Source organism: Stegastes partitus, unplaced genomic scaffold (assembly GCF_000690725.1).
Source record: "Stegastes partitus isolate 25-593 unplaced genomic scaffold, Stegastes_partitus-1.0.2 Scaffold197, whole genome shotgun sequence".
NCBI classification, from domain to species: Eukaryota; Metazoa; Chordata; class Actinopteri; family Pomacentridae; genus Stegastes; species Stegastes partitus.
In genome coordinates this window covers 274,883-294,393 of record NW_007577928.1, presented here as the reverse complement: position 1 = coordinate 294,393, position 19,511 = coordinate 274,883, and the positions used below count along the sequence as shown (strand labels likewise).

The 19,511-nt window shown below is 42.6% G+C and overlaps 1 protein-coding gene across 8 annotated transcripts in view; it reads right to left on the bottom strand.

Annotated features, from left to right (window-relative positions):
- Window positions 1-19,511, bottom strand: part of celf4 (CUGBP, Elav-like family member 4) — an 82,261-nt gene that overhangs the window by 41,723 nt on the left and 21,027 nt on the right. For all 8 annotated transcript variants that reach the window (XM_008280493.1, XM_008280494.1, XM_008280496.1 and 5 more), the window contains exon 2: window positions 18,937-19,019. In XM_008280493.1, the coding sequence (XP_008278715.1) occupies window positions 18,937-19,019 (83 nt within the window). The remainder of the gene's footprint in view (window positions 1-18,936; window positions 19,020-19,511) is intronic.

Sequence of the window (19,511 nt, the reverse complement as noted above, 5' to 3'; positions counted from 1 at the left end):
CATATCCAGCTATAACTCACTGTTAAATTACTATTGATTCACCAGTGCCACTGCCTGCACACAGCTCGCAACAAAAGGAATTGTATATCAAAGTTCTGCTAGAAACTCCAAAGACCATTTCAGATACAGGAATAAAATGTGAAAAGCACAAAGCAGCATAATGCTCAGATGCTGATCTACCAGATGTGACTGATTATAGGGACTAAGTAGAGGATATTCAATTAAGAAAACATCCCACTCCCTGCCATCAGCAGTTCCCTTTTTACATTTGCCTACAAGGCATATTCAAGCAGAGGCAGACATGAAGAAAATATCTCTGTGAATGAATCCATGTAACTCAAATAGACGGTTTATGCGATGCAGAGAGATGCAGAAATGCACAGCAGATTACTACTAACTGAGAGACTTTTACACCAGCCAGTCCTGAGTGGGTAGCTGCTTCCTGGTCAAATTCTCTGGTGTACTTTAAGTAATGGCACAAATACAAGTAGGACTGTGTAGTTGGTATGAGCAGAAGCAGTCTGTGGATGAAAAACAGAACACTATGTGGAGTACAGAGAAAAATACTTGCTCAGAAGGGCTTTTAAAGTAAAAGCAGCTGTCTTTGAGTTTAGGGAAGAGTTAACATCAATGTTGTGCCTTTCCAAGATGAAAAAACAACCTCTGCGATGGTGAGCGATGCAGATTTTTTTTTCCTCTTGGACTGACTGGACTGTCATTTATTATCTCACAATGACTTATATTATTTTTTTGGACGAGTGCCTGGATTGAGATGCAGCTATTTAGATGTTTCACTAAGTGCTGAAGTACAGTAGGTCCACCGGCAACTTTACCAAGCACCAGATACCTTTAGTTAATGTGATGTTGTTGGTTTTTGAGGCATTTCTGCAGCAGTGAAATAGTTATCATGTCATCATGTTTGATGTGTTAATCCAGTGTAGATGTTACTTTCTACGCCTAGACCTCATCCTAAAATCTGCCTTTGTGTTTGCCTCACTAGTGTCAGTAGTTCATTTCATGCTAGCGTGTTTGGGATTAAGGGAGCTGCTGTCAGTCCAGTCAGAGTACTGATAACACAATTTCAAAGGGGACTCTGGGAAATGCAGTCACCTCACAACTAAATATGTCACCAAAAGCAATAACAAATTAAACCGGAGTCTGAGAGCTCAGAATTCAAAAACATACTGAGATGAAAAAGCAGATACTTTAATTATTAGTGCGCTAAGAAAGCTGTTCACAGAAGCCATTAAAGGAGAAAAAAAATTCACTAGGAAGCTTACCAGTACGCGCTCCTGCAAGAGCCATGTCAAACTTTTAAGTCCTTTACTACCCGTGAAGATGTGTTACTGTTCTGTAAATGAATTATTGGTTGGGCTGGATCCTTGCCAAAGACAACCTTGCTGTGGAACATGATTGTTAATTAGGTCTAGATGCGCTTAAGGGCTAACAAATATGCGCAAGCACCACATCTCCAACATCCAGCTGAGATTACACTCTTCTACAGGCTTATCTTTGCTTCCTTTAGTAACTTTACAGGACCCAAACCTCTGACTAACTACATTAAAATGCGCTGCCCTTTGGCATTAAAAGCAGTTAATGCATGCATCAGTTTAGCCATCTTTCATGCAATGCTAATATTCTGTTTTGCAGCCGGTGGGGAATTCATTTGTCTGTTTAATTTCACAGGTGCCCTTAACGCACTGATCAACAACAGGCGCTGGTTGTGAACAGGCGGCACCATCTGTGTGCAGGGAGTGCCAAGGGCCCTGAAATATTTGCTCTTTGCCACAGAGCACTAAGACTCCATTAAGAAGCCCGGGTCCATGCATCTTTGGCCATCATTTATTTGGCAAAGGCAATTAAAAAGCTCCCCCACGCAAAGACAGCATGTGTGGTAGAAGCCACGTCTCCTCTCTTAATCACTGGTAGTAATTAGTTCCTGCAAGCGGTATCATTAGGTATCACCGCTGGCACAGTTGTCACAGCCAGTGCACGTCTGGGATGACAAAAGGAGATGGAAGAAAAAAGAGAATCACCGCTGTAAAAGAGAATCTGGGCGAGTTAGACTCCTGTCCAAAAACGTTACAAGGTTGTCCCATGAGAAGCATAATCCATCAAAGTGATTTTTCTTCTCTCTCTTCCTCCCACCCCCTCCTGTTCCGCCCCCTGTCTTCTTTGCAACGTAATCATTTTCCTCTCACGGGGTGTGACATTCATAAAGGATGCGGGTGCAGGTGCCACGTCTTGCCAAAGTTTGGGATGAGTTTTAGAGGTGTACTTACAATGTGGGATTGCCAGAGGTAAGTTACAATGCTTCTTGGCAGACTTAGCCTTTGCTGTCCTTCTTGCCTATTTCTTTCGCCCTGCTCTTCTTTCTCTCTTTTTATCCGCTGTCCACCATTTGTAATCTATCCATCCATCAGCCATACCTGCTTTATCCTGTAGGGGGGTCGGGGAGGGGGTGCAAGAAGTAGGTTGGGATAGGAACCTATGCTAACTGACAATGGGTGAGACGTGGGGTACACCCTGGACAGGTTGCCAATTCATTGCAGAGCTAACAAAAAGAGACAGACGGTTGTGCACAGTCACACATATGACTAATTTACAACCACCAGTTAACTGATTATGCAATATTCTGGACTGTGGGAGCCTTGTTGCTGTAAGACGATGGCGCTGCGTGACTGTACCACACCATCATTAATGATTGACTATCCATTAGCTATACCTGCTTTACCCTGCAGAAGCTTGCGTGAATCTATCCCAGCTGAAAGATAGACACTCTGGACAGGTTGCTAGTTCATCACAGAGCCAACACAAACAGTAGTGATGGGTGTCAGTAAGAACGGTACGACCAATCTTGGAGATACAATACTTTTATGGTCGTCTTATTGGTAATTTTTTTTTACTCGTTTCATTGGCTAGCATTGCTTTATTTTTTTAAATTTGTATTTTCTTTACTTGTTGCCTACACGTACCACTTTCAAATACAATAATGGAATGCAGACCTTATTCTTTGACAGTCTTCTTGCTAAACACTATTCATAGTCTTCCTTTAGAAAACAGAGTACTTCTTCGACCACTGCTAACAGCAATATTCAGTTAGAGAAAGAGTGAAAACACAGGAGGACAACAGTTTGTCTGCGCTCCCCAAATTACGAATCCCCCCTCTATCAGTGCTCCGATAGAATTTCTGAAAGACAGTTCAGATGAATTTACACAGCTAAACAATCAGCTGGCCTATGGTTACTTTTAATCATTAACCCAATGTTTAAATAATTTAGTTACCCCTGTGTGAGGGCTCCAGGAGACTTATACATAACATACCTGGAGCAGTGAGAGATGAACTACAAGGCAGGCAGTCAAACTGTGCATTTCTCCACTTGTGCGTAATGAATTTTCTCTGGATGTTTCGACAGACTCATCGGCTTCATCGGTTTCCGCTCTGACATGCGAAAGACTTGTTGCTCTTGTGGCAAAGAACATAGTCAGTATTGACTCGAGATAACATTTATGTAGCAATCATAAATAGGAAATCTATTTTCTTAATGTCTCCAGTACCAATAGCAGAACCGATAATGTCGGAGCTTATTGATCCTCCAGTATTTGATCATTTCGCTCTGGGGCCTGTTTTTAATACTGGATTTCGCTTCCCATCCCGAACAAAGAGGCAGCCAGCAATCACCAATTACAATACAGAAGCCGGAGAAAACCCACACAGGTATGGGCAGTAAAACTCCACACAGAAAGGCCCCAGTCAACAGATTCAAACACTGAACCTTTTGCTGTGAGGCACCAAGGCAGCCCTTGATCAGTTGTTTGAAAATACAGATAGGAGCCTTTGGAAGGACGAATTCCCTGCACTTCCAGGACTGATTTTTATATATTTGTTTCATCAAAGCAAATAGATTGTTGAAATTAGGAAATAATCCTCATAATCTGAACCTGAATGTGCTAAATAGCTTGATTGAGGGTGCAGAATATCAGATGCTGGTCCTCCAGTCATTTCTAGTTTGGCTCTTGCAAATTCAACTCCTCTGACTTCCATCAAATCTGGAAGTGAGCCTAAGTGACACTTACTAATCTAAGTGACATCTCCAATCTGTCCTTAAGGCAGTCTCTAATAAGGACTAGTTGTTCAGCAGGCCAATAATGTCCTCAGGGAAATGGAGCTATAGCATTTGTGCCACATTTTCTTGAGAAGAGAGAGTCTCTTTTTTTTTTTTTGGTGGCAAGAACACAGCTGCTCCATTTTTTAAACACCACTGGTGTTCAGCAAAATATCCTTTACTCAAAGTTTCTAGGGAGCCTCAGCGGAAAGGTTGTTTACTTACTCTTCACATACATGCTAACAAGCTGTCTCAACATACAAACCTTATTATCACACAAACCTTGTGAGTCAGTCTGGCCTCCGCTCTTTCTCTCCCCCCCTCCTCCCCCCCAACTGCAGATTCCTATTTCATTAATGACGCTGCAAATTTTTAGTCTGTTGACGTGCAAGTGCACTGCATGTCACAGCACTTTGTCAAATATGTAGACAGCGTTAAAACACACAGGCGTGCTGAAAAAGAGGTACGGGAATGGGGTGGAAAACAAACATCATCTGACAAGTTTGTGGCACATTTGGTTCAGACAGTGTGATTCCCTCTGGATCTAAGACTAGAGAGGAGAGGAAGTGTGGGAGAGGAGGGCAGAGAGAGAGAGAATGAGAAAGAGAGAGAACTCTGAACAATTGTTCTTCCATGTGGAAAGGTGACAAAAGAAAAGTGTGAAAGGGCTCACCAGGAGGAGGGGGTTATTGAAGAGGAGGATGGAGAGAGGAGCGACGGATAGAAAGGGAAAAGGATGCAGGAGAGGCTGTAGTGCAGTGAGGATGTGGAGATTTTAGATGGTTGTAAGCCAGCTGGTACAGTTGCTGCTGTTGTAAATGATGTTGGCGTGCTTTGTAAAAGGGGTCAGAATTTTTCAAGTCTGCTGTAACACAATACTCACATGCCAAACGTGTACTGACATTTTTTTTTGTCCCTCCCTAATGCTACTGCACAATGTATAAAAACAAGTGGCAAAATCCACAATCCTCTGAAGCTATTATAAAGCATTCTGAAGCCAAGTACACTCCTCGACCTGTAGTTGTGTGTAGGATTGTTGCAGCTGTTGTATTCTTGCAACAAACCTATAATGGAACCAGATAGTATGATTTTTTGAAAAATCCTTATTTTCATTTTCGTCGTTGTATGACACAGATAAAGCTGCAGGATCAGAAAGTTTTCACTAAAATTTAAACATGTTCAGCACACATGTAGACATTGTCCTAAATTCACATCTCACCAATTTGCACTGACTTGAAAAATCCAGTTACCTCCAACATCAGTTTTGTGCAAATTCTGAACAGACTTTTACAAAGAAGGAGGAAAGAATCACTTCAGGTTCAGTGACACTCTGCGTATTTGTTCTGAACTGTTCTGTATGGGACATTCTGTTCCCCCTGTGAACCAAACACTTACTGTCAGAAGTCTATTTATGTCTATGTTCTTGTACTCCTGGAAAAAAAAAAAAAAATCAAGACTTTCACTCAGAAGAGTTTGGCAGTGCACCAGTCATTGTCTATCAGCTATCGCATGCTAGTGGGATTAGCCTTGAAATCTGGGCAGACACTGGACAACTTTTAGCCTGTGTTAACTCACACTTCACGGTGTAATTGGTTTTCCTGCATGGCCTGAACCTGCGACTTCATTGTTCACACTGTACGGGCCAATACCAATTAGGTTTATTCCAACAGGGTGTCAGCTGTGTCCTTAGAAACTGCATGATGATTTTTTTATTCTATATTTGTGAGGATATATGTCAGAGCTTATAATGTAGCATTACTGATATCTGCGTTACTTATTTTTTGAAATTTTTTTTTGTATGAAAGTATCTAAGTGCTTAACTGTTAGAGTCAGTTAGACACTGTTGAATTTGAACATTTTTCAAAATAAGCCACCCAGTATTAGCATTTCTTTTGTCTTCTCTGCTGTATCAAAATTGTACTCATATGTGACCCCAAAAGCAAGGCACATGCTGCGCTGGGATTTCTGACCACCTCCTAGTATGTAGACGAGGAATGATCACAGCGACCGACAGCTGCTTTTCAAAACAGACATTTTGACTTGTCATAAGAAAAGCACGGGTGTAACTGATAACATAAACACTACCAATGACTCAGGTCTGTTTATTTTCCTACTAGACTATTCCAGTGAGCGGCACACACAATATTCAAACCTCCTCTGAGTGGAAAGCAGCCATTATTAATGTTATTAACCCTCTGAACCCCAAGCAATTTCTGGGTGTTTTTATGCTGCTCTCACAGTTTTTACTCAGCTCTGCAATATGAAGTCCTGCAGCTCTGTGGAAACAACACAACCATGGCTAGTAATAGAGAGAACTCAGAAATGGCTCTTGTGCAGGATAACAAAGTTATATTGCCATGAATCATAAAAAAAAGAGAAAGAAAAACAGAAAAAAACAATGGAATCAGCATGTACAACATTTTTCCGTGGGCCTGCAGGTATTTACATTTTGAATTTGTTTCCACATCTTTCAACACTTGTCTCCTGTCTGTTCTGTATAAACACGGCCTGCAGTTCGGCTAAAAAGTCTCAGAATTTTTAGTTTTTTACAGCATCTGGAATTTCTAAATAAAACAGGTAGAAAAAAAGTGATTTTGATGAAATTTCTTGATATCCGTTGAAACGGCATGTAATAGACGAGTAATTCAAGGACTTTTGGAACGCTGAAAGCCTGCTTATTATGTCTGTTTTTGTAGCTTTTGGCTTTAATAAAGGTGTTGTTTTGCTGATTTCTTAAAAAATCACACTGGGTTTTAGGATACAGAGGATTAAGTACACTTATTCTTTTGACCCGTTGCAATGTCTGCTGTGAAAAAGGTTTACAACGCTTCCAACACGCACTACATATATGTATTACACTGACAAAGACCTATAAAATGTCTTAACCTACATGTTAAGAAAGCTCTGGCACTACTTTCTTATAATAATAGGCCTATAAGAGGGAAAAAAAGAGAAGACATACAGCAAGATGTAGAAAATGGGTCAAGGGTTGCATACACAGTGCTCAGAACCACTCAGTCTTTCCTCTGTCTCTTCCTCACTACCTCTTTCTTTCTTCTAAGTCTCTCTGTGTGTCTCTCGACTGCACACACACACACACACACACACACTCACACACACACACACACACACACACACACAGAACATGTTGTGTCTTCTGGTCAGAGTTGATGCTCCCAGCAGTGGCATATCAGGCCATAATGAAAGCTCATTGCCCATAGTCTGGCAGTGTGGACAAACACTCTTTCTGTTTCCCTCCTCACTCATCCACACACACTGAATCACAAACACACACAGAGAAACACTTAAGTGGGTGAGTCAGACCGACGCTCTTCCTGTGTCTCACACACATAAACACTCACCCAGCAGAGGCGAGGCAAGCAGCAGAGCCCCTGCCAGGTTATATGGAGGGACAGAGTGTTCTGAGTTACTGCACAGTGCAGCCACTCTCCACGGCAGCACCATACAGAGTCCATAAAGCATGATGGATGGCCTATCATCATTTACCTCTTTGGTGACTTCTCAATGCTGTCACACCCCGCCAAGCACATGCAAGAGAGGTGAGACACACCAAAACAGACAGGCAAAGCAAAGGCAGACTATAACGACAAAAACAAAACAACAACAACAACAACAAAAAAAGGCGATGCGGACAAAATGATGCTAAAATGAGCATTAGAGAGAGTGACAGAGGGAGGGAAGGAGGGAGAAGGCGAGGAAAGAGAGAGAGAGAGAGAGAGAGATGGATGAGGGAGTGTCTTTGATGTTTGCTAGAATTAATGCACTCTTAGTCACATACGCAAACAGTTGCACGCGTACACACAAATGCACACTATCACAAAAGAACTGAACCATCCCCTGTCCCTTCTCTCCTTTGATGACAGCACCCCGCACACGTAGAGGCTGTATTTAGAGCATGCAAAATCTACTGTCTCCTCCACTCTTCTCTCCTCTAGAAGCCACAGCAGAGGGAGCAGGAGGAGGAAGAGAGAGGGCGAGACAGATAGAGAGAGACAGATACAGAGAGAGAAAAAGAATGAACACCAGATGCGGCGAAATGACACAGTGATAGTTTACATGTCAAAGCGGGTGAGACATCAACAATGGGAGCAAAAAAAAAAAAAAAGAGAAAAAAAAAAAGAAAGGCTAGAACAGTAAATAACTTCCATAATAATGAGCGGTGCCGGAGAGCCAGAGGTGGCACCGGGCTCACAGCCTGCACTACAGTTAGAAAATAAAGCACTCTGTGCATTGTGATGAGGCCGAATTTGAGCTCTTGTGCTTTTCTAACCTCGTGAACCCGAGGCTGCCTCTCACTCATTTGTGTTTCAGCCACGTACGCCAGATATTTCTATTTTAACGGGGCACTCCGGTGATTATTGTGCTCGCATAAAGTTGCTGCACTCGCAAAGAGGCAGAACAAAAAAAAAAGTGGTCAAAATCAAAACAGGGTCAGAGATGTCCGTTGTGCGGGTTGAGCTCCAAAACACTCCAAAAAAAAAGTCCAGGCTAGATCAGGCAGCCAACCTGAGCCTGATGCACCACTTACAAAATACACCCAACATCATGGATTAATTATAATGCTGTACTTAAGCCACCAGTGTGCTGCTCACTCTTTTGCTGCCAGAGTGCTCACCTGAAAGCTGCTGTCACATGGCTGTATTACAGATGTCTGTATTGCTTTTTTTTTTTAAATTAGTTTTTTTCTTATTGAAAGCATTTGAGTGCTTAACTGTTACAGTTTCTGAGACGCTACTGCATTTTAGCATTTTAAAAAGAAACATCGAAAGCATTTCTTATGTCTTCTTTGCTGTACTGAAAATGTGACGCCAAAAACAAAGCGTATACTGTAGCGCTGTTAATGTCTCAGCACAAGACTCAGCATCTACCTCAGCATCCACCCAAAGATTCTCTGCCTACCAAATAGGAAACGGCTTTATCAGGCATACTGTCAGACTGAGATAAAATAAAACAGCAACAGTGTCTGTTTATTAAACTAGCAGAAAACTACCACTTAGAAAATATACAATACATAGTTTAAATGGGTTAATGCTTTAACAGGTGTTTGCGGTGACCAGGCTGGCCGGTATTTTGATGCAGAGTGAAAGAATCCCTACTGTGCTGCTGTACAGAGCACTGAGAGAAAATATTTCCACCAGACATCTTGCCTTCATAGAAACAGAAAAGACAGAAAGCTAGAAAGCATGAGAGGAGGGGCCGCATCTCTGGACAGTGCCTATTGATCGCCACCCGGCACACATCACCACAACTTTCACAAATTGCTATTGAGAAGTGACCTGTAATGCAATTACTGGCCAATCCGGGGCCTTGGCTGCCATCAATTATTAAAAGCTGCCTGAGTCGTGGCCCGCTATCCCGCCTCAGCTGGTGCGTTGTGTCATTATCACATCTGCCGGCCACCAGCTCACCAGCTGCTTCAGCGGGGTCGGGAATAAGATTTCCGAGTGCCACTTCTCACTCTGTCGTACATATCGGATGATACGGGCCAAACGAAGAAATTGAAATTGCTATATTATATATTCCAACGGCTACAGTGAAGGTGAGGTGGTGAAGGTCACAGAATAAAATGGCTTTTGTTTTTTCTTTGCACATTACCACTGAGCATGAGAATGGTATTTACAGAAGAGTACAGCCCCTTTGTGCAAACTGTGGGGTTAGTTTCTGCTTTATAAGAACTTTTATAAGTAGAAAAACAACATTAATATTGCAGCGCAGCTCACCACTGGGTCCTACTTTTAAAAACGTTCAGTATTGTAGTCAATGCCAGTAACAAATCAATGGCTTCTGTTTCTACCCGTAACCTGCTTTGTCTTACTGTTTTCTAATCATTCTCCATATATTCCCACTTTGCTGCATTGTTAGCTCTTCTGTAATCAGTTATACGTTCCTTGAATAGTTTCTGCCATCAGGGTTATGATGAAAGAAGACAGAGACAACAGCAATGCAAGCATTGCATGATAATTGCCCTTTGCTTTGAACTGACACAGTAATCTTTCTTTTAGTTGTTCTCATTATAAAAGCCCTTGTTCAAACTGGGCTTGTGATTTTTTTTTTGCCGCAGTCATTGTGAAATAATTTATTTGCTATCGGCTCAATAGCAAAGTAGCACTTTAAAATACTGCTTCTTAAGGAGCAATGTTGCATCTAGAAAGTAACTTTAACATGCATTTTTAAACACTTGAGCAGCTTTATTCCAAAATTCTATAAATCCATTTTGAAAAACAAGTGATAACTAATGCTTATTGCTTAAATAAAATATCTTAAAGAGACTCGAAGCTTGACGACAACTACGTTCGGTAATCTTTAATTTTATAACAGCAGTTGGTCTACTTGAAAAACTGGAAACCGCTGATTAACAGGAAGAACTAATATAGAGCGAGATGCAGAGTGCGGTGAGCTTCATGGTGTACAGTAAAAGCTGCACGAGCCCCGTAAAACCTCAGGAAAAAATGAGCTCATTGAATGAAAACGTTCTCTGCTGTTTCGGAGCATCTGTTCTGTCCCACACAGACAGTAGAAGAGTCGAATCGAGCCGCGCTAATGCTCGACAGAAAGGAAAGGTATACAGTCCAGACCGTAACATTCTCCTACGATCAATAAAACATCACTTTAATAGATAAATTATCTTGTAGGTGTGACTGATTTATTGCATTTTATTGTTTCCAGTTATCTTTCCTCTGTTCTTCAACATTTAATGTGCATGGTAAATTACCTGAACGGGCTACAATGAAAAATATCAAGTCAAAACTGCACTTACTGTTGCGGAAAGACACACTGTACTGTATGTTTGTACGGGCTCGAGAGCTTGAAAAAGACAAATAGATACAGCAGTGTGGCATACAAGTTTTTCGGGGGGAAAAAAATAAAAATCCCTGAACTGGCAGGATATTTCAAAGCAGCTGGAGTCAGGCGAACTCAATACAGCAGCAACAGCAGGAGGTAAAACTATGACAATGGCAGAATGACTATCACAACCAGCTTATGGAGATACTTAAATCTGTGAACTATACGCACGGCCAGGGCTGAAGCCAGGCGCACAGTGGTTAGGATGCTATTAAAGCTTTTTTTTTTTTTTCCTTTTCTTTGAAGAATAGCTCCAGCTGCAGCAGCCCATGCTTCTGTCCTCTCCCCAGCGACAGTCATAGACGCCGCTGACTGTATTTCAGTAAGAAAGTGTTCGGCTTTGGGGTGGGGGGGGTTTATGAAACAACTCTAATCGTGCAAGAGCTGGATGGTTGATTTTTCTGCACTGAAACAGCAATGAAGGCATCACAGGGAGGTTTTGGTCAAACTTTTCTTTTTTCTAAAAGTGAATGAAATGCACCTGGGATGACTTTTTTTTTTTTTTTTTTTGAAACCACTTTCCATTCTGGTGAGTACATGGAAGAGCCCTAAACTGCCAGTTGTGACATTAACACTTGTAAATGCTCAGTGGAGCAGACTGTTGAGGATGAAGACTCATCGGTGCGCTGTATGGCTATGCTTTTGCAGATCAATACAAACTCGAGGAAAGGACAAGTTGATTTCAGACTGTGACAATAGCTCGAGCCAGCAATAGACTGAGATGCTGAAAAGAGCATGGCACCTCTGAAATTTCTGAAGTGGGGACACGCTCTTAGTGCAAATATAAAAACATTCGGATCACCCAATAATGGCACTTACCAGAGGTGTTTTGAATTGCTCAGACAGTTCAATCCATTCCTTTAGAGAGCTTATCACACTTTTAAAAACTGCTGCTGGCTGAGGCCTTCTCTCATCATTTCCATGAGAAACAGTCTGTAGTAAATTTGCTTAGAAGAGGAGCAGAAACTAAGAGTAATTTGAAACTATAATAATGATTAATACAGCAACAGAAATGAGTTAACACATGTCGCAATGATGAGTGGTAATGGGGCATTTTGCTAAACTCTGATTTTGGAATAGATACACTCGGGACTCCTGGCCAATACCCAAACTCTCCTTTTTTAAATGAGATTAACATCAAAAAGTGGGTTACTGCTATGACACCGCATGCACTGCAATATGGCTGAGTTGTAAAAAGGTGTGTAATTTCACATATGGATCATCAATCTATTGACCCAGCGGGTAGCATGCACCACTTCTGAAATTAGTTGGCTTATTGGACTATAGTGAACTACTGCCTCGAGACAGATGAATTTTTCTCATTTGTACAATCTGCTCAAACTCCACTTGGCAATGGGAGGTTGTAACATCAGGCCTAGAGCCCAATGATAATGGGAGCATTCAGACTTTATATGACAAAAGATGGTGTGTAGGCTTGTAATGATCTTTGTTACAATTACAGCACCATTCATGCTTTACTCCTTAAAGGGGTTTAACCAAAGCTGTCCTATTTGGCCAAAAGTACATGGACAACCAAAGACTGTTGGAAATCTCATTCCAGCATTTCTGTTATATAAAGTCAAAATTTTCCAGTGCCCTCTTTCTGAATTTGGGGATCTGTACTTCATTTTGCTTGTCTTTTTTTTTTTGTTTGTTTTTATTGGCTCATGTCTTTGGAAAGTGAGGAACATTATGGAAAAAAAAAAAAAAGTTCATACGACTTTTATATTTAGCCATGTTAGAAACCGAAGTGTTTGTAGCTATTTGAACCACCATGTGTTAAGGTAGGATGAAAAACAGACCCTCACTGGCAGGGGACAGATGCAATACTTGTCCAAATGTGCAAAACAGTGCATACTTTACAGGAAGAAGTTGCATGAAAACGGAAAAAAAGAATGCAGGAAAGAAACTCGACGTTAAGTAGTACGAATCATGGAGCTGGTGGTTTGGAAAAGTTACAGAAAATGTTGAACGTTAGACCCCCCTCCCTCCCTCTATCTTGGAAAGATGTGGTAGAAGGGTTTTCAGATACTGTTTGACCATCCGACAAGTACTTTGGTTGGATTGGATTATACAGTACTGACAGCTTAAGCCCATATGGACCGGGCACTGTGTAGTTCAGGACACAAATCAATCAGTTAATCAATCAAACCCAAACCATGGGCATTAATCTGCTGCTCTGTCAGCCTCCGCTCTTTTAAGAAGGCTTTCCACATGAGTTTGGAAACAGGCTGCAGGCATTTGCTCCCACTCAGCCATAAGAGGAAGGCCACTGATGTTGGCCGATAAGACCTGGCTGACAGTCACCGTTTCAGTTTATCCCAAAGGTGTTCGATGAGGTTGAGGTCAATGGTTCTGTGCAGACCAGTTGTATTCTTCCACGCAAAACTGAGAAAAGTATTTTTTGGCTTTGTGCATGGGGGTGTGTCATGTCGAAAAAACAAAAAAGGGAACTTTTCCAAACTGCTGCGAAAAAGTTTGAACCACACTCGTATTATTATATGCTAAAGGACACGTGTGTAGGGTTTATTTGCAGAAATTGAATATAGCATTCATAAATGTGGTTTTATTGGTATATATATTCTGCTGTAGTTTTCTTTAGCTAAGATTGAGATCTTCATATCTACATACAGAGCAGATCTTACGGAGGCCATGGAATAAACAAACCAAAACACGGACTCTTGAGAAGGCCTTTTTTTGTTTGTTTGCTTTTTGGAGGCCGCCATAGGGTCAGTTGGTTATGACCTGCATTTGTATCACTAGGTGCCACTAAATCCTCCCCAATAGTCCTTTAGGATTTTCCGTAACTGGAACTGAGGGGCTCATTCCAAACCACAAACCATCCCCGACCGAAAGTGCATAAAGCTACGGGAACGCCATATACTGTGTGTAATCCAACAAACCTTATGCGCTCTGTAGGTTGTTAAAAGAAAAAAACTCACAAAATTAATGAACTGTGATGAGTCTATCAACAAACAAGGGAATCTGTGTTTAACTCAGAATTTATTACAAACACTATATTCAGAAAGTCTTTCTGCCTTTCTACTGTCTGTTGGGGAGACTCATTTGAATTTTTATTGCAGGCTTATGACCTGCTAGATTCAGGCTGCATACTGCATACTCACTTAAAAGCTTTGCTCTGGTTTGGACACTGGATACTGTTAATTCCTTTGTTACCGAGACTACTGCCAATGTATTCTGCTCTTTCTTTCCATTGTTCAGCACGTATGACCGAAAGAAGTTGCTCATTAGGTCTACGAGTTTACAGAAATCTGTGTGTTTTCACGGCGCGTATATGCCTATTGATTTTGTGTGCCAGAGTCGTTTTAGCTAAAACTTGCTTGTGCATCACTCCAGCATTCTGTCAATGACTGTGTATTCATTAAGTGGAGCACGTTATGTGGCAAACGGTTTCCTTTTGGATAAGGGTGATTAGGATAGTTGATGAGGTGATGGCTTGGGGAGAGGGAGGGGACGTTTTAGCTCCAGGGTCTGTGGCATTATTCATGTGGACGTGCAGCTATGCCTCCTGCACATTGCACCACTAATCTAAATCTACAAGAATGAGTGAACTACTGTACTCGTGCACACTGAGGGGAAACAAATCATAACTGAGCACCACCGCCAAACGCCCGCCTCCCCACCACCCCACCTCACCACACCCCATCCAAACACCTCTTCACCCACTTCACCTGGGGAGCCTGGCAGTTATCGACCAATGAGGGCGACTTATTGAGAAAAAGCTGCCACGAAACTGGGTCGCAGGAGCCAATCAATGCCATAGATTTCTTGCCCTGGCATTATCTCAACTGAGAGAAGGGAGAGGGGGGTGGGGGTGGGGTGGGGGTTGGATGAAAAAAGAAACAGACACAAATCAGTCGGTATGGAGGCACCTCGACTATACCTCTCCTCCCACTCCCTCCATCCACCCACTCTCTCCAATCTGCCTTCATCCACCCCTTCCTCTTTCCTCCCTCCTGCTATTCATTTGCTTTCCCGTCTTTTCTGTTGTTTGTTTGCCCCTGGGCTGAAAACTCTGTGTGTTTATGTGCTTGTGTGCGTGCGTGTGTGTGTGTGTGTGTGTGTGTGAAAGCGCTCTGAAATGACGCATTGATTCACAGTGTTCTATATTTTCTCATCTGGCTCACTATTACAGTGAGAGTCAATCGACGCCGTATTTCTCTCTCTCTCTCTCTCCCTGCCTCTCTCTTTTACTTTCTCCCTATTTCTTTCCCTCTCTCTCTCTCTCTCTTTCTGTGAGTATCAGAGTATCATGTTGTTGAATGGAAGTGTTTACGAGGAGTGTTGTGTTGCAGTTACAAGAGAAGGGTTTGGAGTGTGCGTGCATGTGTTGTGAGTATCAGCGGTGTGTTTTGTACCTGTGTATTTGTATGCATTATTTTCTAACTTGGAACGCGGCACGAGGTGTTCAGGAGTGCACGCTCCTTTTGCACACTGTGTGGGGGGCATATGGCAGTGCTGTGGCCTCTACTGTATATCTGACGGTGTGTTTGAGGGGATGCCAGATCTGTTATTTTTTTTTAACATTTTTTTATTTTACTTTATTTATTTTTTTTTTTAGTGTGTGTTAGTATTTATATGTGTGCGGGAGGATTTGCTGGTGGGTATTTGTACCCTGTGGTTTGTGCACACGCTGCACAAGCTCCAGCTCTGCAACTCCACCCTGTGACCCACACATAAACACACAACCGCACACACACGTGCGCACACAAAAACACATCCTCCCACTCGTGAGGACTTTTGCCAGAATCAATAGAGGAGCTTTTTAATGCCTCTTGCTGTACTACGAGTCTGAAACTGGAGCGCAGGATCACAAGTATGGCAGTCGGAGCCTGGCGTTTGGGACGCGCCCCATTTTAAGTCTGTCTCACATCACCATCCCCAAAAGAAAGAAAAACCTCCATTTATCTACTCAGTGACTCCGTACCTCAAATAAGGAAAGAAAATACGTTCACTGGTGATATACTTGCATCATATGGACTGTGTTGTTCGGTTAGTTGTTGATGTAGATTTCCATTGATAAACACATTTTAAAAGAGCTGTAATTGCGTCAGTTATAGCGGTTGTATGAAAACGTCTAAAGTGCTGCTGATCATTAATATTTTGTGCTTTGGATGAAGAGAAACTCTCTTGCAAAGACTTCTGACCCACACTGACACACCTCTTCACCAGTAATATACAAGGTACTGTAAGACACTATACAAAATATTATAGCAGAAGAGTCGAGGAAAGCTGGTGGTGCAGGTTATATTTTCTTATAGCAGAAAAGGTTAAACAGATCTGAACTAGTAGTTTCAGTGTTGGCTTACTTACTGTGCCTGCAAAATACACTTTGTGCATCTGGATTATGTTCGAAAAAAATACTGAATTGAACTTGATGCCAAAGAAGCATGAGTGGAGCATACATACTTTGCTTTATGAACAAAAAAATGACAGAAATGATCATTTGTTGCCTTACAGACCCTGTGACCGTTCACTGATCCACGAATGGTTCCAGGGATTCCTCCACTGACTTAGCTCTCTTTTCACTGCATTGGTTTCACAGTCAAATACCTCTTGAATATTCTGAATGTCCTCAAACAATACAGCAACACTGGTTTCTGTGTCAGTTGTCAGTGGAGTTGATTTAATTCTGTTAGCAGAAACTTATTCTCCATCAGCATAATCCTGTGTACCTGTACTTTCTCGTGCTATAATGGAACGAGGAAGGAACGTGAAAGCAATTTGTCATCTATCGCGAGTAGTTCAATGTCAGTGTCACTTTTACATCAGTATTTTTGCTTGTCACTTGTTTACCCAAAGTCTCTCCTGACACCGCACACATACGCACTCACACACTTGCACACACATTCGCACAAGGCAGCCCTTAGTACTTTGTCTGAGCTACACCAACAGCCTACAGCCATGCTTACAGGGCATTTCCACTAGGAAGCCAAATCCCCTCTTCTCTCGGCTCACCTGGCAGCGGGGAAAAAAAAAAAAAAGGGACGGCAGAAAACTTTTTAAATGTAAGGGTTGGGGAGCAACTTTGACGATAAAAAGCGCATCAGGACACGAAGTGAAGGGGAAAGAGGCTTTAACGGGGGGAAAAAAGGGATTTCATTTGCAGGGTTTTGGTTGTGTTGGCCTGTGAGTGGGGGATTGATAGAGGATGGAAGGAGAGAGAGAAGGAGGTGAGTGAAAAAAAAACAAGACGGAACGGAGGAAAGAGGGTGTAATCGTGCGCCATAAAACGTCCCACTGCCTTTCCCAGGGCCAAGTCCTCGCTCTGTTTCTAATGAACTCATTTATTCTGTTTTGCTGGCTTTACCTCCACCAGCAACAAAAGACAGTCTCCCGGTCTGCCTCTCTGAATGCTCAGCTTCAGGGTTTGTTGAGCATCTAGGTCTGTCCTATGGCATTACCTTTGTTTACTTAACGCTCACCATCGATCAAATGCAAACCTGAGACTGTCCTCTGCTGGCAAAGGCATTGCTAATTAGCATTTCCTTCTAAAACAATGTTGATTGCAAGTGACTGATTACATTTATTTGCTGTTGAAGCATTACTTTGCAGCATGTAAAGCCGAATACAGTCTCCTTCCCTTAAAGATGTAAAGACAGAATCCTTAAAAATGTTGTTTTTGTGCCCATATATTCCAGTCCGTGTCAAACAATAGCAACAAAGGCAAAAACATCAATCGGCAGCACACTTTGTGTGAACACAAAATCGCATTCTGGTTTTGGCCAAATATTTAATCTCTCCTCCTCTCTCTCCCTGTGTCTCTGTCTCTCCCTCTCTCTTTCTTTCTGAATAATATGCCACTGGGAAGTGAAAAAAAAAAAAAAAAACTGAGAGCACGGATCCCCACTCCTCCGCTCTTCTCGACTGCACGTCTGTGATGTCATAATCACTCACATCAAAGGCTGTGCGCTCAACACGGCGACTGTCAGCTTCCCTGGAGGCGTCATTAAAAACGAACAGAGCAAACCGAGCCAGGCCTGACAGAAACGCATCAAAACTTCCAAACACACACATACGCACGCATGCGGGGCTGCTGTGCACGTGGGTGTCGTGCACGCTTACGCACAAGCGTTCAGGTGCATGCACATACTACTCAAGATGTATGACAGAGAGACACACACACAAATATGTAATCAGAAAATCATGTATACACTAAAGAAAATGCTCACATTGCACATAATCCCTCAGATTTACAGACGCGCACTGCTAACAACTGAATCTCTACGTGTTCCCTGTGACAGCGTCAAAACTTCCTCGTCCCATCGCGCATGAATAGGAGGCGAGAATTCAAAACGTTGCTTCCAGCTGCGTTTCAGTCGTAACATCCACAACATGTGAACATCTGTCGTAAAGATGCACTGTCGTGATATACATTCGTGATGCACACTTGTGTTGTTTGCCAGTCTGGGCCATAATGCAGAGCGTGCACGTAAATGTAGAAAGAGCCTACATCCATCCGCCCACCCGCTTTTCATCCCTCTCTGTCTATCTCGCGCACACTTGCCCACACACATGGGTGCATGCACACGCACAGACACACACTCATTTACACAAACTGGAGGAAGGACTATAAATAGTATGCCTATGATGTGATGCTGTGTGGTTTCTCCCTATGGGTTTGTCTGTGTGTGTGTGTGTGTGTGTGACTGTCAAAGTGAAGAGAGAGGGAGGCAGTGAAAGTGTGTGGGGGGGTGGGGCAGAAGAAGAGGAGGGATCTTTAAGAGAAAGAAGGGCTACGCTCGTGTCTGGTGTACATCCAGTGATGAACAGTGCACGACAAGCATGGCAAAGACGGAGAGACCCCTTTGATTTGAAATAAATATAACGCATTATATGTTAAAATGAGCATCTGTGTTTGTGTGTGTGTGTGAGAGAATCCGAGATGTGTTTATGTAAGATTTTTGCTTCTGGGTCGACATGGCATTCCTTGTGTATGACTTACTCCTGGCAGGGTCTTCTGCTCGTGCAATGCATTCTGGGCTTTCAGGGCTGACTCTCTGGCACAGTAGGTGAGGAAGGCACAGCCTGAAATACAGCAAGAGAGAGAGAGAGAGGAAGAGAAAGACATAAGCATGTTATGTGGACTGAGAACAGAGAAGGAGAGACAGCTTTGGGAGGGGGCTGCACCAATCATCAGCAAATAGCCAAAAACAACACACACATGCACACACACAGGAACACACAGTGAGCCTGCAGCCATAGCTGTCTGTCTACATGGCCGCACTGGGAATTCGCTCGTGTTTGCGCGTGTGTGTGCGCCTGTGCGTGTTTGTGCACCGTGAACGGCATTTCAGTGACCAAACAAACGGAACATTTCTGTGTATACAGACGCAATCCACGCACATGCCGAAGAGAAATAAGTGGGACCAAAAAGCTGCGGCGCCGTGTGACAATTTGTGCATTCTGTTGCGTGAGAGCCACTATGCCCACATCAACACATCAAATCTGACTGAGCTTTTTCCCTGGCATTCTGAAATAGCAGTTATCCATTCGTCCATCGCACTCTTCTGGCTGCTG